This window comes from Copadichromis virginalis, linkage group LG14, assembly GCF_057382275.1.
Source record: "Copadichromis virginalis isolate Kocher_CV1m ecotype Utaka linkage group LG14, C_Virginalis_male_GT1.1, whole genome shotgun sequence".
Classification (NCBI taxonomy): Eukaryota; Metazoa; Chordata; class Actinopteri; order Cichliformes; family Cichlidae; genus Copadichromis; species Copadichromis virginalis.
Window position 1 is genome coordinate 36,962,133 of NC_140631.1, and position 22,618 is coordinate 36,984,750.

Below are 22,618 nucleotides of genomic sequence, written 5' to 3' on the forward strand. Positions count from 1 at the left end.
AATGAGTGTTGACGTGAAGAAACTGAAAGTCAATGAGTTAAAAGAAGAGCTCCAGCGCCGTGGCCTGGACACCAGAGGCCTGAAGGCAGACCTCGTAGAGAGGCTGAAAGCCGCTCTGGAGGCTGAAGCTCAGGCTGATGCTGGTGAGCAAGAGGATAAAGGGGATCAGCAGCAGGAAGAGGAATACGGTGATGACTACCAAGACAATGAAGATGAAACGGATGCACAAGAGCAGCAAGGTAAAGTATTATTTCATTAAACATTTCACTTCCATGAAACTAGTTTTATTACGTTGTTTTGGACTTTGATCCAGTTTCTGCCCTTTGCTGATATTACATTTTAAGCACTTCACTGTACTTAAGTATAAATTAAAGTTTCAAAGTTGGGAAATGTCAACAAACTTTTCACTTTACAAACTTTAGAACACCTAAACTAAGTTTAAAAATTTTACATTTCCAGATTCAGAAGCAGCTGAGGACTATGGTGGTGGTGATGAAGCTGAAGGTGATGCCCCTCAAGATGAAGATGAGGGCCGAGATTCAGGTGGTTACTATGAAGAAGAGGAGGCAGAAGGTAACCCCTACGAAAGTCAGACTCCTTCAGACTCGGGTCACAATGTGCCCGACTTCACAGCAGATGAGGATATTCAGAAAACTGACATGATGTCTGAGGAAGAGACCAAGCCTGCAACAAAGGAGGAAGTGGAGGAAGAGAATGAAGAGGAGGAGAATGAAAAGAATAGACAAGGTAATGTTTCATTACTTTTATTACTCAGTTGATTTTTATAGTCTTGTATTAATCTCTGATGGCACTGGTTGAGAATAGAAACGCTTTTCAGAGATTCAAGTTTTACTGCTATTTACTGCCGACATGCAGAGGTGGCACAATGACACAGTGATCTGCTTAAACTAAATGATGCTAAAGGTAGTGTAAAATTTTCCTCATGGACTTTGGCCATACAGTAAAGACATGTAAACCCAACACTCAAACTGCTCTCATACCTAGTAGAAAAAATTCAACAACTTGTTTTCATGTTAAAATGTGTTATGTTTGTTCATGTCTAATTATAGAAGTTAAAGTAGAGGTCAAAATGGAAGATGAATCTGAGGGTGCAGGTGAAAGGCAACAAGATAATCAGCATGACCAGCAGCATGGGCAAGATACCGCAGGCCAGCCAGAGCAAGTCAAAACTGAAGATGAGAGAGGTGGACACTATGGACGTAAGAGGCCGTATGAGGAGAACAGGGGCTACAGCTATTATGAGCACCGTGAGGAGAAGAGGTGGGCTTCTACATGTTTTTCTAAGTTAACTCAACTGTCTACACTCGGAATGGATAAGGCAAAGTGTATGACAATAAATACTCTGGTGTTATTGTACAGATCCCGAACACCTCAGCCTCCTGCTGAAGATGAAGAGGAGAACATAGATGACACTCTTGTTACAATTGATACATGTAAGTATGGTACATTAAATAGTGTGTGAACAAACTAGTGTCAGTGTGCTGTCTATGGTTGTTTATAAATATCAGAGACAATAGGAAGTTGGACTGTTGTAGCAGACACAGTCATTTATTCACTACATGCTTTTGTTGATGGATTACGTGTAACCTTTTAAATATATGTATGCTCTGCTCTAATCTACAGTGATAATGAGCGCCCACTATTGCTGCAGAGATGTAGACTACCATCTTATGACTGATATAGATGAAGTGTTTGATGCTTTGTGCTTAACTCTTTGGTTTTCAGACAATTGTGATTTGCACTTCAAAGTTTCCCGTGACCGCTACAGTGGTTATCCACTGACCATTGAAGGCTTTGCTTACCTTTGGGCTGGGGCACGAGCAACTCATGGAGTCACCCAGGGACGCGTGTGCTATGAGATGAAGGTAAATGGATGCGTTTGTCTAAAGGCTTAGTAGTTTTAAAGCTAGACAGATGATTCGTGCTGATGAGGTCAGACCTATTTTATGAAATTTTACCAATTTGGTATTGGGGAAACTTTACTATTAACAAGCATTATCGTCAAATGTAAGAATAGCATTAACCCTGTTGGCCTTTAAACCAATGTAGCTGAAAACACAATTTTTATAGAAGCTCTGGTTAACTTTTCTTTTGTTTTGTTTGTTTTTGAAATAATGTCAAGTAATCCTTCTGGTTCACACACACACGCACGCATATATGTATTAGGCAAACAAAAATCTTACTCTGATTGTGTTTGACTTTTGTTTTTTTTAAAGATCAATGAAGAAATTCCTGTGAAGCACCTCCCCAGCAGTGAGCCTGATCCCCATGTGGTCAGAATTGGGTGGTCTCTCAACCACTGCAGCACTCAGCTTGGTGAGTGAAGCATCTGTCACAATACTCAACATGATGTTTGCTCGGTCAACTAATAAAACAATTGTTTTAATCCTGCAATGTTTTAGGCGAGGAGCCATTTTCCTTTGGATATGGAGGAACAGGAAAAAAATCCGTTGACTGTAAATTTTCAGACTTTGGTGAGAAGTTTGGCGAAAATGATGTCATCGGTTGTTACATTGTAAGTAATTGATTCATTTTCTCTAAAGCTTATCACATAAGAATTTCACACATTTCTTTAATAATGTATTCTTTATTTTAGTTATTGTGTTTTTATTCAGTAATTATGGTAGTAATCTATCATAATGCTCGCATTTTGCATATTTTACAAGTTGAGACGTTTTCTTTGCTTTGTCACTTTAAGGACTTTGACAGTGGTGACGAGGTGGAGATGGGCTTCTCTAAGAATGGAGTGCATTTGGGTGTGGCTTTCCGGACAACCAAAGAAGCCTTGGCAGGCCGTGCCCTGTTCCCTCACGTCCTGGTTAAGAATTGTGCGGTTGAGTTCAACTTTGGACAGAAGCGAGAGCCTTACTTCCCCCCACAAGAGGGATACACCTTCATCCACAATCTGGAGATGGAGGACAAGATCAGAGGTACTAAAGGACCTGCCAGCAAGTCTGAGTGTGAGGTAAGTTAGCAGTGAAATTGTACTATACAGTACATGAGGTTTTTGCCCCCAAATCTTCTGTTGTTTTGGGGAGACTAAATGCTTGATTGTTAATTGGAAGTTAGCCACAATTTGTAAATTTAATTGTAAGCAAAATAAAAAATTGATGTAGCACTGATCAGAGGTTTTTTGTTTTGTTTTTCCCCCCAGATTTTGATGATGGTTGGCCTCCCTGCCTGTGGAAAAACCACTTGGGCCTCAAAGCATGCAGAGAGTAACCCGGACAAGAAGTACAACATCCTGGGCACAAATGCTATCATGGACAAGATGAAGGTTGGTTTTGTTTGTTGTGGGTTTTTTTTTTCTTCATTACATTGTGAATGTTGGTTCTGTTCAAAGTCTTTATTTATTTTCAAACAAAGATTTTAAAATGTATTCCTTTTTCTCCAGGTCATGGGTCTGCGCCGCCAGAAGAACTACGCCGGGCGCTGGGATGTTCTGATACAGCAGGCCACCCAGTGTCTGAACCGGCTGATTGAGATCGCCGCCCGCAAGAGACGCAACTACATCCTCGATCAGGTACTGCCCCTCCAGTTACACTCTGCTTTAATACTCACCACAGTCAGTCAATGTGCCCTGATGATCACTCTCTCTCTAATGGACTATTTATTTATCTTTCAGGGGGTCTCTGTGTATTATAGAGTAGAAGAAGCATTGATCTCCCTCTTGTCACTTGCTTGTCATGCATTGTAAACGAAAATGATTAATGGCTCTCATAAGTGACAGAATATGTTATGTTTTCATCCCGCAGTATATTGCACTTGCTATTCCCTGTCATAATACAGTATTGTTTGTCTTGTGAATTTCAACAATGTACAAGTAAACCATGACTTTGTAAAGATGTTGAGAAACAAGTAAGCTCTGACTGGTGAGTAAGAAAAACACCTTCTGTTGCTAATTTAATAAGACAGAGTTGATAGCTTTTTAAAAGCTATTTTTTAAGTGAGATATATGGAACTTTTGAGTGTGTTTTTTAATAAATTGACCCCTAAGGTAAGTACTGACTAACAGCCTTTTAGATTTTCAGATCTTTGAGCTCAGGAAATGTGGGAAAAAGGTAGGTGGGTCTGATGGTGGACTGTGGCTTTTCTGTGGAAACTGTGAGTATTTGCAGGTAGGTTATATATGTGTTGTCTGGAATGGGACAAGAGCTCGTATGAAGAAAAGGTGAGTAAAGGTAAGTCTGAGGGACCCATGAGACTAGCAAGCGGTTTTTGAAGCAGCATGCTGTGGTAAATGGTGCTTTTCGGACATGTTTATATTCGATAAAAGTTGTAAAGTTGGCACTTTAGACACAGAGTGTTTTCTTTGAGGTATGTGATTTCTTTGTGTGTATATTAAGGAACCGAAATCCTATTTTTTTTTTTTATTATTATTTTTTTTTTTTTTTCTTTTTAAGCTTTTGGCATATATTTAAAGCTAAATTGGTTACTAATGAGAACTTGTATAAGCTTCTCACTGTTAAATTGTGAGATCATATTCATTACAAATTTAACTGACATTGGCATTACTTAGTTGTTTGTTGGTCAGTGGAGACCCCACTGAGTTCTGCTGGATGAAGAGAGAGATTGTTTGAAGTTAATACTGTGAGCTGTTTGCTGTTTAAAGTGTCCTAACCGCAAGTCTTCTATTTGAATGTCATAGCATGGCGCAGTTTGATAATTGTGCTTTGGCAGTTTTAATGTCACCTAAAAGCCTAATTTAGATAAAGCGTAATTATTAAGTGTTTGTTATTTAGCTGTAGTCCTGATTTGAAACGAGGGTTTTTGAAGCATTTTCATTCGGTTTTGAGTTCTTACACAGGCAGCAAGGATTATGGAAAAATATTTGATTTATAATGTGGCTACATTTGACAGTTGGCACTGTCATCAAAGCAAAATGTAACCATGAGTCGTTCCTGCTGATCAGTGCTATGGAATATTTTGGGAGAAAAATCTAACAGCAGTAGTTTATAATACTGAAATTAGGTTGTTCAGAGCAAGATATGAAATATTTATGTATTTGCTATTCCACCTGGTGACTACTGCAAACTATCTCTACATTTATAATCGCTACATCGCAATAGAAGAAGAATTAACTGAATTGAAAATCAATTCAATCGAAATGGTAACTGTAATATACCTTTCGGTATTGTAACTGTTCATCTAGGGCATATTTAAGTTCTTTTAATGTTTGAGGTAAATACAAAATACTCACAGCTTCTCTCAGTTACTGCTCTGCGTAATTGTAGCAGTGCTTTTGAAGCATATTTACAATCAGCACATAGTCATTGAATGAACACAGAATTGAGTGCGCGCATCTTAGCGTTGTCTGACAAAGCAGAAAGTTTAGTCAGCACGGGGTCCCTCTATTTACAATAACTTTCTTTAGCAGTCACTGGGTACCTGGACGCACAGACCGTGAGGTAAGTCTGTGGAGTGACGAGAGGCCAATAGTACCTGAGTAAAAACGTAGACTGACGTCCAAGCCAAACCTCTCTCACTTCATTATTGCAGGGTTCCAGCTTCCTTCCAGTGGAAAGCCATTACAAATAAACAATAACAAACAAGCTTCTACTTCTTTCTTGTCACCATTGCTAGACAAATGTTTATGGATCAGCAAGGAGACGAAAAATGCGTCCTTTTGAAGGTTTTCAACGCAAGGCTATTGTAATTTGTCCCACGGACGAGGATTTAAAAGAACGAACATTAAAGCAAACCAATGAGCAGGGGAAGGATGTGCCCGATCATGCTGTGTTAGAAATGAAAGGTAGGAACGCTGTGGAAACAATAAATAAAACACCAGATCTACTTTTTTTACTTTTTTTCTATGTGTTGTCTCTAAAATCAAACTTGGAAGATGCCCCCTCCCCCCTTCCCTCATCATAGCCTTTGGCCAGATATCAGACCTGGATATTTTTTAAAAAGTCAACATGAATCTGATTCTTATTTTTTGCCCTGTATCTACCACTTGCCATTCAGCTTACTTCTGATGCCCTGCAAACTGAGATTTCGGCTTTGTAATAGAACCAATACTGCGCAATTGGCTTCCATGAAACGAATGTTTCCAAATGACACATTTACATGCATATGTTTTTGTAAGTTAATTTGTAACACTCTCACATCAGCTGTCCTTGGTTTGCAGAGCTGTTTCCTCTTCTCACCAACTTTTTAGTTGTCCTTTGTCCCCCTCCCCACCTTTACTGAAGTCTCCCTCCTCTCCTGTGTCTGTTTAAACAAATGTTTCCTCCATGTTCCCTTGGAGGTAATTTTTGTTCCCTTTACCCTACCATCTGCTTCATTATCTGCTCTTAGTTTCTCTGATGTACTTTTCCCCTGTACAATAGTAATTAGTTTTCATTTTGTCTTCCGGTGGTGTGGCTGCTTTGGTCTTCACTACAACCCCCTCCCCCTCTTTCTCTCTCTCCCATCCTTTTTTTGCTGGATGGGCTGTCTCTTTCCTGTGGTCATCACTGCCACTCTTGAAGCCAACTTTACTCTCCCTGAGCCTTGCGACTTCCTGGAGGCAGTGACGTACGTCGAGCTGCAGCGCGACGAGGCTGAAAAGTTGATGAAGCAGTACAATGAGGAGGGCCGCAAAGCTGGCCCACCCCCTGAGAAACGCTTTGATAACAGGTCTGGTGGGTTCCGTGGCCGCGGAGGTGGTAGCTTCCAGCGGTATGACAACCGTGATGGAGCTCGTGGCAGCTACCAGAACCGCAGTGGGGATGGAGGCAGTGGATACAGAGGAGGTAAGAACTCTTAAATATTATTTATTTTTTGATAATTTCAAACTAGAAAGTTGGAACTTTCAGGTTAACATATTTTTCCTGAACACTTAATGATCTCAGTTTAACAAATGTTGCACCTGCTTTCTTCCTTTGACTTTTACGTTGGCACAGCATTTTTGTAAAATAAAATTGTTCAATAAATGTCTGTAGATATTTCATCTTTTTGTTGCGTTTTACAGGCTACAATCGTGGCAGCTATAACCAGAACAGGTGGGGCAACAGCTACCGTGACGGAGGCTCTGATGCACGAAGTGGATATAACCGCAGTCAGCAGTCAGGGGGAAGCTACAGAACTGCACCCTCTTACAACAAAGGAGGATACAACCAGGTACTTAATATGATTCATTTATGGATAAAACACCATAAATTATAAAATGGGGGGAAAAAATTATATCATTGTATTCTTCTTCACCCTCAGGGCTACAGCCAGAGCTACAATCAAGGGTACAACCAGGGCAACTACAACCAGAATTACTACAGCAACTACAGTCAGTACCCAGCATACAGTCAGAGCTACAGCCAGACACCTGCCACTGGTCAGACGTACAACCACCAGCAGCAGCAACCACAACAGCAACCACAACAGCAGCCACAGCAGAGCTACAACCAGCAGTATCAGCAGGTACCACTAACGTCCATTTTTGGCCCTATGAACTCAGGCCGTTACTTCAATAGAGCCCAGTGGCAGAAATCCTAATGAATTCACTTTAGTAGTAATCGATCTGATGGTGGCCAAGTTTTATCCAAAGTTTTCACTGTAGAAAAACTGAATCACAAAGTTCACAACTTTAAAACAGTGTTCAGCCTTTTCTTTCTTTCTTTCTTTCTCCACCTTTAAGGCTTTGGAAAGGGTTTAATGATCATGAAGTATCTCAAACTTGTAAACATACTTTTAACTCTAAATGCTTCTTGCTTTGATTTACAGTATGCTCAGCAGTGGCAGCAGTACTACCAGAATCAGAACCAGTGGAATCAATATTACAGCCAGTATGGCAGCTATCCTGGACAAGGCAGCCAAGGCTCATCTTCTGGTTCCCAGTAGCTTCCTTCCTGCATCTGTACCTGCATCCACCTGTGTCCTGAACACCTCTGATAACTGCAGAAGATTGATTTTTGTACAGTCCCACATTGTGTCTCCAACCATAACATCCTCCATCTGATTTAACACAGTAGCCTTCATTTGCCATCAATCCGTGTACACCTAAATTACATACAGTTTGATGTCTTTTCATTATTTTTACTGAATTAAGTCTTATTCTAAGCAGTGACCGTGAAGTGGTAGATGATAGGTATCAAGACATTTAATGAATGTTATTGATAATGCATTCAGTGTGGATGTATGAAATCCACATTTACTACAGATTGAAGAGGTAATTGTACATTTCATAGTGTGAAGAAGGCAGGAAAAGTACAGCAAACCCTGAATACTTTTGCTTGCTTTGAGAAGAACAAAATGCATGCTTTTTACATCCATGACCCTGTCCTGTCTTGCTTTTTAATTTTCAGTTACCGATTTTACATTTTATTTACTGCAATAGACACCAAGCATTATGAAACACGTTTTTTAAATAGGTGTTGATGCTGTAGTATTTAATCCAGTCTTTGATTGAGAAAAATATTTTGCCACTCTTGACTAGTTCTATGTGCAGGGTTGTTTTTTTCTTTTCTTTTTTTCCATCCCTTTGTGATTGCGCATTTTGTCTTGTAGTTTAATCCTATTCTTTTCAAACAATTTGTTTTCTACCTGAAAATGAAAATCAGATTTTGATCAGTTACGCAAACTGTCTTGTCTTTATACAATAAATGCAGTTGTATATGCCTGTAATTGTTAATGTCCTTTTGTTCCCCTTCAGTGAAGTCAGACACAATACATACTGTCTGATTAATCATTGATATGTTTTTCGACTTTTTTTCCCAACATTTGTAAGTCATGGACAAAACAAAAGGAAGCGTTTAGCTAAAAACCATATGCCAAGTTTGGACCATATGCATGTGCAGTCAAAAACATTGGGAAGGAAATGAACATTTTAAACTGTAGTCATGATGGCCGATTAGGCTTAACAAGCTCCTTTTGCTATTCAAATGGGCAATATAGATGATGAAGTTTCAATAACAAATACTTTGTGATTTTCCACTAACTTTTTCTGACAGCTTAATTGAGTAAAAAACATATGAAATCCAATATTGCCATTTAGAATTTGATGTGCAAAACTCTACTACCAACTGGGCTAACAGATGCTAAGGTAAAACTCGATAATATAACTTTTTGACACGCAATAAATTGATACATTAGCTGTTTGTATATCAAATATCCAATCAACAGCCAAATAAATAACAGTTAAAATAGTTTTCCATTCTTTCCAAATTGACGAGTTGTCATATAGCTGCCAGTGTTACAATTAACCACAGTTTTGTTGAGGTTAGTGTTAATTTCCTACCCTGCATGTGTATATATTGTATGATCAGGAAAAGCCTGCCTATAGGTTGGCATAAATTAGGAAGTAAGGTGGTTTAGCACCAGAAAACCAAGGCACCAGTTCAAAACAATACGAGGTGTTCCTCAGTAGGAAAATCCATGTTTCTTAGCCGGATAACCAATAAAATAGCAGTGACAAAGATCAAATGAAAAACATCACACAACCATGCTTGAAACACAAATGAGTCCTTTGCTGGCCTTCTAAAATAAGTGGCCAGTAAATAGTATCAGTTCAACACGAGTCAGACACAGCTTTGTCCAAAAAATGTGTTTGTGTCTGTGCTTTGTCCATGTGGGGAAATGAGTGCTCAGTCTGGCTCCCTGCTTTTGTCTTTGTACAGATGCAGCTCCTCCATCTTCTCCTGCAGGAAGGAAACAGGCATGGAGCAGCGGGTTCTGTGTGGTAGAGTGCTGACCTGGAAAACAAATGTCAAATTAATCATAAAGAAACTAGTCACTGTTTGTTTTTCTCATTTCACAAAGTCTTGCAAAGTGTTTTAAACTGCACTTGTAATGCTTTAACTCTGAAAGTAGTGCCTAAAATATGAGGTAGTAAAGTCTCAGCAGTCAGATGGACAAGCTGGACACAAAAAAGGATTATTTTGCTGTTTTATAACAGCATGCATGAAAACGACAGTAGAGGGAGTCATTCAAAGTTGTACATATGGAGTCCAAGCTCACAGTATTCTTAACGGAGTTATCATTTTGTACTGTGTCTGGTAGCAACTCAAAGTTTTTAATCTTAAATGAATCCTTGCTGTATTATTTCATTATGCAATCATGGCATTTTTCACATATAAACAGGATCACAGAGAAGAAAAGGTTAAGAAACACTTCCTTTCTGAATGATCACTTTGCAGGAACTTGCACCATTTCTCACCTTTCTCAGTGATGGACGAGAGTGAAGGTGGTTTCCCTTTTTGTCCTTCTTCTCAGGTGTCCAAACTCCAGGATCCGTCTGAGTGGAGCGGTCGGACAGTACTGATTCACTGGTGTTACTTTTCCAGTCAGATGTACCCTTATGGTGCTCTGTTTCATTACTCAGGGGAAAAACAAAGGTCTCCTCTTCCGAACCTGACCAGAAAAAATAATAATATTAAATAATAATTTTAGAGACTTTTTACTGACAGAAGACAGTGTGTGCTTTGCGGACTGTATATGAAGAAGAAAGGACGCACTCCAGCTGTTGCCCTTGGTTCTTAAATCAGGTGCGGGGGTGCATGGACAGGACCCAGTCGTGTTTTTGTGTTTCTTCAAGCACTCAATACCCACCAGATCTCTACAGTGTCTGTGGCAGTTTATCCCACAGTCTGGAAGACAGAGAAAATGTTAAGCTTTTAAAGCACTACCACTTTAAGGATTCGTTCACTCAGATTAAGAAAACGTTTTGTGGATTATCCAGAGTAATCAGACCATTGTTTTTGGAACAACATAGCCTATTTCAGTGTTGACGTGTAATTTTGTAATGCTTTTAGCGTTACAAACTAAATTACTTCAATAGCAGAGGAAATGTCAAGAGGCCACATGTTCAGGGAATTGTCCTCTTAAACTCTGTCTTATTCTATTGGGCAAATTCTTGCTCAGATCAAGCTGATTACTCTTGACAGTTGATTAGAAGGTTAAGATCTCTGATCGTAGAGGTTTATTTTTGTGTTTCTGAGCCTACCTTTACAGTGGTAGCCCTGTTTGGTGACACCCCATAGCTGCAAGATATGACAAATTACAATTTGACTAAATTTCTACAAAACCCAAAACAATGAGAAAAAAGAAACAAACAACAAACAAAGCTAATGACACTCACAAAGCCTCTACATATATCACAGAATGTTGGTCGTTTGTATGTGGTTTCATGGAAGTTATGCGCGTCATTGAAGTTGTACCCCAACTTGGCACATACGGACATTCCCCTCATGAAGTAAGAGGTGATTTCTTCACGGCTGATTTGTCCCTCCCTAGGCAGAAAATTTTCCAAAGTGCAACATAGATGTAAGTAAGTTGTCCTTTCTCTGATTTGCATTTAGGTCATGACGAGAGGCCCGCGTGTGAGCTGCAGCTTCCTCACCTGTCAGTTTCTTGAGTACAGAAGGAGAAGGGGAAGTTGGCTGCTATTTTTTCAAATTCCTCCAGCGAAATGTAGCCATCCTGATTGTGGTCATAATTCTTCATTATGGACTGCAGGGGGCAACAGAACGATCAGATATTCAGTTCCACTTGTCAAGGAACAGTTTGCTAGTTCTGCTTTAGGCTGCCAAGTAATAAGGAAGTGAGAGACATCAGGTTGTTGCAAAGTCACATACTCACATCCACCATCTGTTTGACGTGTTTAGATATGGTGTCGGGGTCGAGCCTGGGGGTGACTCCTGAACCCCACTCTGCCACTACTGGGGGTTTAACTGGAGCTACAGGCTGTGGACAAACAGATGCAGCAATGAGACACGAAGACTGTCAGACAAGCAAAAATGCACACACCCACCACATAATACACTTCCCTAACGTACAGCGCTTTGATGTGGCTAACTTTGATGTATTTAAGCACTGCGTCTCTGCTTTTGTTTTGAAGAACACGTTACACCCACAGAAAGTGCGCAAATGTCCACCCGCTTATAAGAAGAGGTTAAAGTAAGTGTGAACCTGTGTACCGTTACAAAGAGCTTCACTTCAGCTCTACTGACCTGAACCTTGGGGTTCTTGGGTTCCTTGGCATATGAGAGTTCATATATCTCATCCTCAGTGTAGTATAAATCTAGGGAGAGCTGAAACATTAACACAGAACAGAATTTCAGATGTTTGTGACTTCGTGCTATCTAACTTTGTAAAAATCCCCTTCTTGTTTCTTGTTCTAGTACCGTGAGCAGATGCAGCAGGTCTTTGTTGGCCTCAAAGGGTGGTGTACAGCTGTGGAGGGCCAGCAGGTCATTAATGTTGCTATAGAGGTGCTGCAGCTTGCTCAGGTTGATTTTTTCCTCATCTATGTAGTCCGGCAAGGCCTCATTCAGCGAGATCAGATCCTTTAGATGGACACCCAAAATGGGAACCTTGAAGCCGGTGCACTCATTGTAAACCCGACGGTAGTTGCTGTAATTACTCCGCGACGAGAGCAGCTCTGTCATTTCACTGAGAGCCTGACAGAAAATAAAGATTGACAAATAGTGATTAAAAAATATATATTTTTAAAATATTTAACTAAGCCTTTTTTTTTTTGTTTAAATGGAAAACAGTGAATCGTCTAAGAGTAATCTAAGATATGGCAAACCTTTGCACACGTTTGTCTAGAAACAGCTGGCTAGCTGTGATGAGACCATACAGCTAAAAATGTAAAAAATCTATAAAAACTCTTCAGGATATGACAAAGCAACCCCAAGAGGGCAGTTGAAGGTGTTGTCCCACACAGGAAAAACAAGAGGTAAAAATGGAATGTGTACCAAACACTTCTCTGAGTTAATGTTACGCCCCAAAACATTCTTTCTCATATGTACAGTAAGTTTAGTTGATGTGTATGACATGCAAATATCACTTTTTGAATGCCACCATATCTAACAAAAGATAAAGAATTACCAGAAACACCACTTACTGGGTTAGCAGGTGAAGAAACAGACATTGCAATGATTAAGCAAAGCAATGTCTAAACGTTTACACCCTTGTGGCGTGACAGGCACTAACACTGACTCAGGATTACACGCAATATTTAAAATACCTTAGTGACATCAGGAGGCAGCAGGTTAGAAGTGTCTTTGAGGCGGGAGATTGAACTGTGACAGAGGCCTCCAGTTACGGCCATGAGAGTGTTAAAGTTTTGCAGAGATCGAAGTTTCTAAATGGAAAAGAGCATAAGAAATAACTGTAAATTAGAAAAAGTGCACCTGAAACAGTAGACCTGGCAGCCAAACCAAAATGCGTGTTAGCTCTTATTTCAGTTTTTGTGATGTTGCCTCCCCAGGTACTTTACCTGAGCCACATGAATGAACTTGGTGAAGACCTGGGCTCTCTGCTGGGCTGTGTGTCTGCTAAGAATCATCAGCTGGACCCACTGGGAGACCCCATTACACATCATCACTGAACGCTCCAAAGCAGGATTGTCCCGGACTGAACCTCGTACTACATAGCTGCGGTAATCCAAGAACTGTCCGATTAGAAAAGAGTTCAAGCAATAAAGGTTATTCGTAATTTTAACATTTTGAATCATTTTCTCATAAAAATAAAACAATATTTTATCTTCTGATTGTGGCTTCAGAGTAAAAGAAAAAGTTGTGGCACAACTTTGCAATTTCACAAACCATCTGGAACATCTGGAGGGAGCCTGACTGTCAGTAAAACCAACAGATACGGTGACCACTATCGACTGTATGGCACCATTTACTAATACTTTGTAAAGGGACTGAGACTATAGATGTAGGTACTATTAGGCAAATTGATACACTGAAACCATTTCCCATAAAGTGTTCACACTTCCTATTGAAAGTTAGAAATGCCATCAACTACAATGCAAGTTACGCAACAGGATTTCTCACAATGTGGCAGAAAAACTTGTTCTTACAAATAACATATTACTGATAGTGTGATTAAAACAAAATGACCAATGTTCATGGAAAGTGTCACCATTTAAACTGTCAAAAATACAGTGAACCTTTAACATTTTTACAGTATAATATTTTTACTTTAACATACTTCATGCTCAGCTGTGTGTAGAATGAATGAAGATGCCATTAAACTACACTGTTTAGCAAAAAACCTCAAACGCTGACAAAGAATGCTTAACTAAAGAGCTTTAGCTTGAATCTTAGATGATTTTATGATTTATCCATTAATTTTGCTACTAGGCTATAATAACATCTTTACAAGAGGACTAATTATCATAACCACATAATGTACTGGTACTAATAATGATACCAAAAGTAAAACTTGTCTATGCATATTCATTAACTCTGAGTGCTTATTTCAGGACTAGGAACATCTCTGTGAGTCATGGCAACATGATGGTGTCTCATCGGGTGAAAAACCTAAGAAATAGTGAGAAGTTGTTTGGTGAACTTACTGATACATTACAGAAGTTTTTAAACTCAAGGTAGCTGAGATGCTCAGCCATCTCGTCTGGCTCCATGTGATCGAATATTAAAGACACCTTCCTCTTCTTCACAGAAGGTGAGGGTGCCTGTGATATGTTCAGGTGAGGGCTTCTAGGAAAGGCAACAGGACAAAAATCATCATTCTATTTATAGGATTGTTTATTGTTTATATATATATATATATTTTTTTTAAACTGTTTTTAGACATATTTATATATATGCAGTTTTTCCAGGGTACAACGGTAAATCAAACAGAAACATGACTCACAAGCAGGAGTTCTCGATGAGCTGCGAGTGTTTCTCCTCTCCTCCATCTGACCGGACCAGTGCCCACAGGTCCCCCATGGTCTGTTCAAGGTGGGGGTCCACCTCAAATACCGCTGGGAACTGGCTGATCCACTGCCTTGCCACAAAGCAAAACAGAAAACATGTTTACTACTCGCAAATAGAGCAGGATAACCAGTTCCGTCATACTCCATCATTCAACGGTCTCGAGTGTCCTTACTCACCTGGCAAGGTGGCGGATCTGTGTCCGCCTGAGTCCTCTCTTGTCGGAGGGACAGTCCTTATAAGTAAGAATAATAGTCAAGGCTCTAAACACACTGTGCAAATTATACCAAACAGTAGGGATATATACTTGAAATCTGCTTTGCAAACATGGAGTGCAAAACAAAGCCATGCTTGTTTCCTGATCTGATTAATCAACATGGGCATGTGATTGGGAGCAGTGCACCAGTGGAACCAGAGTATTACACTGAGTGGCAGTGGAGGATATAGAGTGAGAAGTTTCTGGGCAAATGCCTCAGATGGCACAACCCAGCTGTGCATCATCAGGGTCATGTGGACCAACTGGGTCCCTCTTGGGCTGGAAGTCTTGCCCTCTGAATCTGCAAGCAAAACGGAGCAGTGGATTCACAGGAGGAGGATTAATGTGATTAAAAACAACAAACAGTGCAATAGGCAACGAGTTTATGTCACACCAAGCAGCTCAGGTAGAGTGGAGATTTCAGACTTTCTCTAGGTATGCCTGTTTTTATCAACAGAAATATATATTAATTATAATTTAAAGGTTCAGTACAACCAAACTACCTAGTTTTATTTTACCCTAACATTTCCCTAGGAAAGCTTTATATTATGCCAGTTAACTAGATCATTATTTTGAGTTTTTCTACTGTCACATTTCAGGACCTTTAACAGTTGATATCCAAAAAATGTATTTGTGTAATTTTAATGAACTGACTGATACACCAACAGAGGAGGCGATAGAGATAGAGATAGAGAGATTTGTATAGTTTAACATTGCATGGGAATGACTGGCTGGCTTCTGTAACCCAACAGAACAAAGCTTGATTGTATGAGACTGCTCTTTGTCTCTCTCCATCCCACCCTGTCAGTTTCTCTCACCCCCACCCCCCACACTTTCCCTCATCCCTCAATTATATAACCTTGTTGTTGTTAAAGTGTAAAACCACATGGCAAACAGAGACTGACCAAAGCAGTTTAGGCAGCGCTGTATGAGGTCATCCAGGCTGGCAGCACTGGCACTGGGAGCAGAACTGGGGCTCTGCAGGGCCCGGGTGATGTCCTGAGGACTGGGACATGTATTCCTCCTCCGGGGGCCCAGGTTTTTGCCCTTTAGCACACCAGGACTCTCCACATTGGACTTCCTAAGAAAGTGAGACAGACAGAAAGGCAGATAGAGAGTGAAAGCGAGAGCGAGAGAGGGAGAGAAAAGGGGAGCATAAGTAGCCTAAAAAAGTAGAACAATGTGTGACGAGATAGTTCAAGCCAGCATTAGAGGAAACACAGCTCCCCACATCTGATAAGCTCTGCTACAGCTCTGCTGCTGTCTGAGCCATCATGCACAAGCAGACTAACTGCACGCAACAGCTCAGACGCTTCTCTAAATTTGTCAAATAAGTAAAAGACTTGAAGTAGTGGGGGACTTTTCATTACTGACATTAGATGGGTGGCCAGTTGTGTCACACATTTAAATGTTGTACTGTATTTTTACTCCCGTGCTTTTAGAAACTTTATAAGAATTAGTTTTGATCGGGATTTTTTTTTTCTTTAATTGCAGGTGCTAATGGTGACATAGGCCAGAGCAACTTTTATTTTTAAACTCCTATTAATGTCACGGAAAATCTGGAACAGACAACATGAGAGATTAAATAAGGCATAGTGACTGCTATAAGTCCTTTTGTTTTTGATAAGTGGTACTGAAGTTACAAAAAAATCTATAAGTCTAAAAAAGTAAAACATCAAAACATATTTGGATGCTGTTAGTATAAAAATACATCACCCATCAGTTTTTATAAGACACTGAAATTATGCTTTCTTGTTGTCGAAAACAAAATAGATTTACCACATCTCACAAGTAAACTAGGCAAGAACGGAAGATCTCTCTTTGATTCACCTCGCAGCCTATAGATACAGTATGTAACCACAAGACCCATTTGTTTTAGTAATCATACACTGGTGACTGGTGTCCTGCTACTGATGTGGCAGAACGCTGATGCAAATTTTCCCTTTTTTGGACTTCAATGGAAATTTGCAACTGAGGAGAATCCAGCCTAGTCATAGCACATAGGCCATCCCTTTGTGCATACTTTATGCTGAAGCTGGACTGATGCTAAGTGCGAGTAGAGTTACAAAAACAACTTTTTAGACAACAAAGATAAGGGAGAGATACTACATTTTATGCTTAAACACAACAGTTTTCTGTTTCATGATTATGTTGATGCTTCCTCTTCAGATCAGTGGCTCAGTTGTGCAATATCTGACCGTGTTTCACAATAACCAGTGAAATTCTTAACTTTTTTATTGGTTTCTATTCTTTGCTTTTTCATCTACATTTTAACTGGTATAGTTACCTCAGTTTTGCAAGAGACTTAAGAGAAGTCTAGATCCACAATTACCAAACATTAATGAAACTACATTTTGCAACAAACCTGCCCATTAAGAGTGTCTGTCATTTTTTTTTTTAAAGGTGGTGAAGCTTTGTGTTGCACTTAAGACATTTTGTATTCGTGCATCTGAGCAAACACTGAGTAGTATGTAACCAATATGAAACTGTCAGTCTATACTGCAGATAATGTGATGAAATTGCCAGGAAACAACTGTGAGTTCAGAGAACTGGTGACAAGTTCCCTGAATGACCAGACCTACATCCCCTTCTTTTAACCTAAGCACTCAGCTTATTTCCCCAACCCACTCACCACATTGGTACATTCTCATATAGTTTATGCATTACTAAACATACACCTGCACCCACTGTCCAGACACTCAAAAACATATAAAATGGCAGAACACTTATAGATACACAGGAACATGTGGTGACATTCACTTATCTATTTATACCACAAGCTGCCTGTACGTGCTGTTCCATCTAGTCATCACGCAACATATTTCACTCTCAGAGACATCTAGACTCAAAACATTAGGGCAGAGGTGGGCAATCTCAGTCCACGAGGGCCGGTGTCCCTGCAGGTTTTAGATCTCACCTTGGGTCAACACACCTGAATCACATGATTAGTTCGTTACCAGGCCTCTGGAGAACTTCAGGACATGTTGAGGAACTAATTTAGCCATTTAAATCAGCTGTGTTGGTTCGAGGACACATCTATAACCTGCAGGGACACCGGCCCTCGTGGACTGAGATTGCCCACCCCTGCATTAGGGGGATGTCAGTGATGAACCAGACTCCATCACTCTTCTTCCTCGTACTCAGGCTCCAGGTGACTGGTTTGGAAACCTGCTGGGCAACAAAGATCTGCCTCTTGTGCTCCTCCCCTCTGCCTCATTACACAGTCTGGCTACTGAATTCAAAACACTAACATTAACAGCACAGCATGCAACATTTTCAACAAATATATTTTAAGGAGAGGAAAGCTTGTGAAATCAAGATGCCTCTGTCATTTTATCTATACTTAGCTGCCTTTTAGGTTTCTGCAAAAGTGTACTGTGAAACTTAAATCTCATGCTGGGTAAGGTCTTTGCTTTAAGTTAAGCTGTTACATTCTGTAGAGACTGTGAAGTCCATCGATTAAAAAAACAATGCAATTTGGGATTTTGACTATGCAGATAACACTGACTTAAAGATATTACCTGATCCAGATTGAAAATGAACCAATAATCACCTAATTCGTTAACAGTCTCAATAAATTATGAGAATATCTATTCTATGTTCTCAAGTGTTTCCAAGTCCGTTATTTCTTTTACGTGTTTGGATTGAAGTATGTACACTAATTTTGTACATTTAAAAACAAAACTGAGTGGTTTTCTAATCTCAATGTCCTTTGCAACATATCACCTTTCTCAGTGAATTCACCTGCTGTCAAAGCACTTGCACATACGTGAGACACGGCAACTACAAACAGAAATGCTGACGGGGAAATGTTGTTGATGTCATAACGTTATTCAGGGAATTTCCCCCGAGTGCTGAGTAGGTAACACACAAAACATCAGTCAAAGGTATGTTTTCTGTGTAGTGACACTGACCACCTTCAATGACAGAGGGCCATTTGAAAATAGAGTGTAGTGGATATGGATGCAAATTAGAACACAGTTACTGTTTGGGAATTTGCATTGACTTTTTCCAAAGCATAGGGCAACTTGAAAAGCACTCCCTTTATTTAGCATGTCATCTATAGGAACAACCTTTGTGTTGAAAAGAAAATCCTTGTGCGCATGACATGACATGACATACTTATTCATTTGGATCCTGCTCCATTGCATCACTGACTCTTTTTTCAGGAAGACCTTCCATTCCTCATTTTCCTCACTAACTCCTACTTTGCTCACTTTTTTCCTCTTCCTTCATCCTTGTTCTATTCATTCCATTCAGGAAACAGCTTCTCCTTTTCTCTCTGGAAATCCCCCTCACTCTCTTTCCCATCTGTGTTGAGACTCCTGGCTAAAGATCCAGTAACCCCCTCCCCTTGCTCCTGCTCTCACACTGGCGGGGGGATATGCAAATTCCTCTCTTTCTTTCCTTAATTGATTAATTGAAGCCCAGGCCCTTTGAAGGCCTTGTTTGTGTACTGCTCTTTTCCCCTGCTCTCCCCTCTCCCAACCCATATTCTTGTTTCCCTCTGCATCAAGAGGATGCATCTTCTGCAAGGAGCTATTGACCCCTCCCCTCCTTAGTACTGTATATAGTGCAATCATATAGTCCTGTGCAAAAGTCTTGAGAAATCCCCAAATTCTTTATATTTTGCTAGGAAAATGGGAGCTAGGGGCAGCCATTCATTAGAACATTCAAGTGTGCATCGAGATACAGTATAGAAACACTATTTTTTCAATTATAATGAGTAGTCAAGCTTTTTTGTAATTTCTTTAAATAGTCCTCAGGAATAGGTCACGCTGCCTCTTCAAGAACATTCAAAGTTCATTTTTGGATGCTGGCTGCCTTTTGTTCTGTTCTCTGTCAAGATCTTCCAGTGCTCCCTTAATATTGTTGAGCTCTGAGCTCTGGGGAGGCCAATCCATGACCTATAGTGTTCTGTTATGTGCTTTCAATCCAGGTATGTTTTTAATGAATTGGCAGTGTGTTTGGGATCATTGTCACATTGAAAAATGAAAAACCGGATATTCAGATGCTTTGGATGCTCAATCAAAATCTGATAGTACCTTTGTGTATTCAAAAGTAATTAATGGCAAGACCTCCAACAACACTACCAGAAAGGCAGCATCACACCATGACAGAGCTGCCACTGTGTTTTACAGATGGCTATAGACACTGACTGTTGTACCTCTCTCCTGACCTTCTCTGTGAATACTGAGGGCAATCCTCCACTGAGACCATTTCTGGTGAACCTTTAGCAGATAGTAGCTTGATCGACTGAAGGGTCAGATGTGTTTCTCATGCCTGTATCACATCTTTGAAATTCTTCTTCCTATTTCTTACAGACTTGACATTTAGATAATGTTTATCTGCTATAGATAGTTTGCTAGTCCTGGTACTTTGTCTTTTGCCCTTCATTTACCATAATTTCTAAGCACGCATTGCAATCCATGCCATTTTTAACTAGGTCTTTGGGAATCAAGCACAAATACTATATTATGTGTGTCAAAGTTCAACTAAAGAAACAGGAATAAATGATGTGCTTTTTTTGGTGACAGACTGCTAATAGCAAAATGCCTAAATATACAAATTAAAATGGATTCATTCCTTAGGTTATGTGCCTTTTTCATACTTGAATGATTCATAGGTTGGTGTTAAGTGGCTTAATGAAGAAATAACAATAACAAAAAACGGAACAAAATAGTCCCCTGAAAATGTTCAGGTAAAAGAGAGCCAATATCCCCCCAAAAAACCCCAAACACTGAAAGACCCTTAGGACGCTGTTCAAGAGCACTTTACAATTACAAGAAAGTCTGGCTGCTTGGAAGCAAACTATCAAGAAATGAGGAGTGGCTCAAGACTTTTACTCAGTACTGTACCTGTTCAACTAAGCACTACACTCTGTTCTCTCCAATTTTTGGAAATTCTCTCTCTGGTATACACACATGTATGTTTAACCTATAACAATAATTCTAATGTGACTTACTTCCCTAATTTTCCACTATTACAATTTAGTTCCACGTTGAGTTTGTTCCATGCTTCTCTTTAGGGTTTTTTTTTTTTTTAGAGATTTTACAAAGATTTCTACATTTCAGGAATGTGTTATTTATTGTCTTACATATTGTTAAACTCATATGCATAACTGATAAAAATACAATGCTGACCTTATGTGATAGTTCTAGACAGTCTTGCCACTGAAGGGGAAACTCCATACCCTCAAACTCAGGTAACTAATTGGACAAAACTCACATTTGACTACCTCAACATTTAACATACAACCCTTTCATTCCAAGTAATCTGATAAGATCTGTGGTCACAACTGCAGCAGTAAAAAATGCCTCTGAAAACACAAACATATAGGTTCTCTGCTGTATCTAAAATCGAATGCAAAAAACGTCACTGCACTGACGTGAAAAAGGAGATTACTGGACAGAACAGAAAAGCAGAACGCATTTCCATGGAAAGGCAAGCAGGCAGCTCTCCACAGGCACGCACAACTGTTGAATGTTGGCTCTCACTTGTGTGCAGTACACACAAATAATTTGAGAAGTTGATAGTCTTCACTGATATGCAGGTCAAAACATTAACTGCAGCCTTTATTTTAACCCAAAGCCTCCATGTGCACAGTGTTGAATATGACAATAAATGGCAGAAGAGGCATACACTAGATGCAGAAATAAATGTCCTTGTTTCTCTTTGACTTTGTCAAGAACCTTTGCACAAACCACACCACATCTCAGTTACAACCTCAATGTTCACACATCACTGCTGCACTCAAAACACTTGCTGCTGACACATACTTAGACTTACACTTGTTAAGAAACTGAGGTGCAAATGGTTCTGCGAGCAGCGAACTCTCAGGTTTAACGCCCTGTCTCTTTTTTCTTATTTAATTACCTTTTGTTCTTGTTCATTGCAGAGTTCTTCTCCTCAGCAACACTCCTCCTCCACTGGTGATCCGTACAGGCATTTGAGCACGTCTCTACAGCTCCATGGTTGGCCTTGCTCCTCCTTTATCTCCTCTGTGTCCTCTATGTGTTACTGTGCACTGGACAGCAAGAGCAGGCACAGCAGGGAGGGCTGCTCGAGGTCGAAGGCTGCTCACCTACACTCATCGACTAAACTCCGCGCCTAAGTCCTGCTTATCAAACGACTCTATGAGTGAGTTAACCTCCTTCTCGCTTTATCTGTCAACCACAAATCAGTAACAAAGCAGACCTCATGCCTCCGTTTCCTGCAACAAAGCAGACATGCCAAGACAAAATGCCCCAAAGAAGCCTCGAAGTAGAGTGCAAAAACTCGCAACAGTCATTCACTCGTCCCCTCAACATAAACAAGTCAGCATCTTAAATGGAGGAACTGGCTCTGATAGATAGGGGAACTCACATCAGTTTCTGTGTGTGTGTTTGTGTGTGTTTGTGTGTGTGTGTGGCCGTGTGCAAGGGGGAGGGGAGAGCGAGTGAGAGAGAGAGAGTTAGAATTGTGAACACAAATGGAGTACCAATAGAGGAAGGAGGAGGAGAGTTAGAGAGAGATAGTGATGAGCAATCATATGAGCATCAGTGTACTTCAAGAGGGGAACTCTCGGGTTCTTTTTAAGTGTCAACACAGGAAAAAAAAATAGGCCACACCTTAAAGCCTCTTTCTGATACAGTTTTCTGTGTCACTGTCAAACCCTGGCAAAAGAATTAAGTTACTAAGGAGGAATCATCAAGGGCCT

At 40.1% G+C, this 22,618-nt stretch overlaps 2 protein-coding genes across 2 annotated transcripts; one reads left to right on the forward strand and one right to left on the reverse strand.

Moving 5' to 3' along the window:
• Position 1: 1 nt before the first annotated feature.
• hnrnpul1 (heterogeneous nuclear ribonucleoprotein U-like 1) lies at positions 2 to 7,902 on the forward strand. Its single transcript, XM_085430715.1, has 15 exons — positions 2 to 239; positions 460 to 747; positions 1,071 to 1,281; positions 1,381 to 1,454; positions 1,747 to 1,886; positions 2,238 to 2,337; positions 2,424 to 2,536; positions 2,720 to 2,986; positions 3,176 to 3,298; positions 3,416 to 3,544; positions 5,605 to 5,773; positions 6,492 to 6,755; positions 6,974 to 7,122; positions 7,213 to 7,416; positions 7,720 to 7,902. The coding sequence occupies exons 1-15, from the start codon at positions 2 to 4 to the stop codon at positions 7,834 to 7,836; spliced, it is 2,586 nt and encodes an 861-aa protein (XP_085286841.1). The 3' UTR covers positions 7,837 to 7,902.
• A 17-nt stretch (positions 7,903 to 7,919) lies between these two features.
• On the reverse strand, positions 7,920 to 22,307 carry rasgrp4 (RAS guanyl releasing protein 4). Its single transcript, XM_085430719.1, has 17 exons — positions 21,796 to 22,307; positions 15,825 to 16,000; positions 15,109 to 15,220; positions 14,843 to 14,905; positions 14,602 to 14,736; positions 14,303 to 14,444; positions 13,217 to 13,390; positions 12,965 to 13,081; positions 12,117 to 12,392; positions 11,943 to 12,023; positions 11,572 to 11,676; positions 11,333 to 11,442; positions 11,072 to 11,222; positions 10,937 to 10,973; positions 10,449 to 10,580; positions 10,151 to 10,344; positions 7,920 to 9,686 (listed from the first exon to the last, which is right to left on the reverse strand). The coding sequence occupies exons 1-17, from the start codon at positions 21,810 to 21,812 to the stop codon at positions 9,579 to 9,581; spliced, it is 2,130 nt and encodes a 709-aa protein (XP_085286845.1). The 5' UTR covers positions 21,813 to 22,307; the 3' UTR covers positions 7,920 to 9,578.
• Positions 22,308 to 22,618: the final 311 nt, after the last annotated feature.

Excerpts from the sequence above, each read along its gene's own strand:
- hnrnpul1 (XM_085430715.1), top strand. The coding sequence starts at position 2 with ATGAGTGTTGACGTGAAGAAACTGAAAGTCAATGAGTTAAAAGAAGAG. Across the intron at positions 7,123-7,212 it reads ACAAAGGAGGATACAACCAG|GGCTACAGCCAGAGCTACAA; the intron begins GTACTTAATATG and ends CTTCACCCTCAG. Across the intron at positions 7,417-7,719 it reads ACAACCAGCAGTATCAGCAG|TATGCTCAGCAGTGGCAGCA; the intron begins GTACCACTAACG and ends TTTGATTTACAG.
- rasgrp4 (XM_085430719.1), bottom strand. Across the intron at positions 15,221-15,824 it reads GCGCTGCCTAAACTGCTTTG|ATTCAGAGGGCAAGACTTCC; the intron begins GTCAGTCTCTGT and ends TTTTGCTTGCAG. Across the intron at positions 10,581-10,936 it reads ACAGGGCTACCACTGTAAAG|ACTGTGGGATAAACTGCCAC; the intron begins GTAGGCTCAGAA and ends TCTGTCTTCCAG.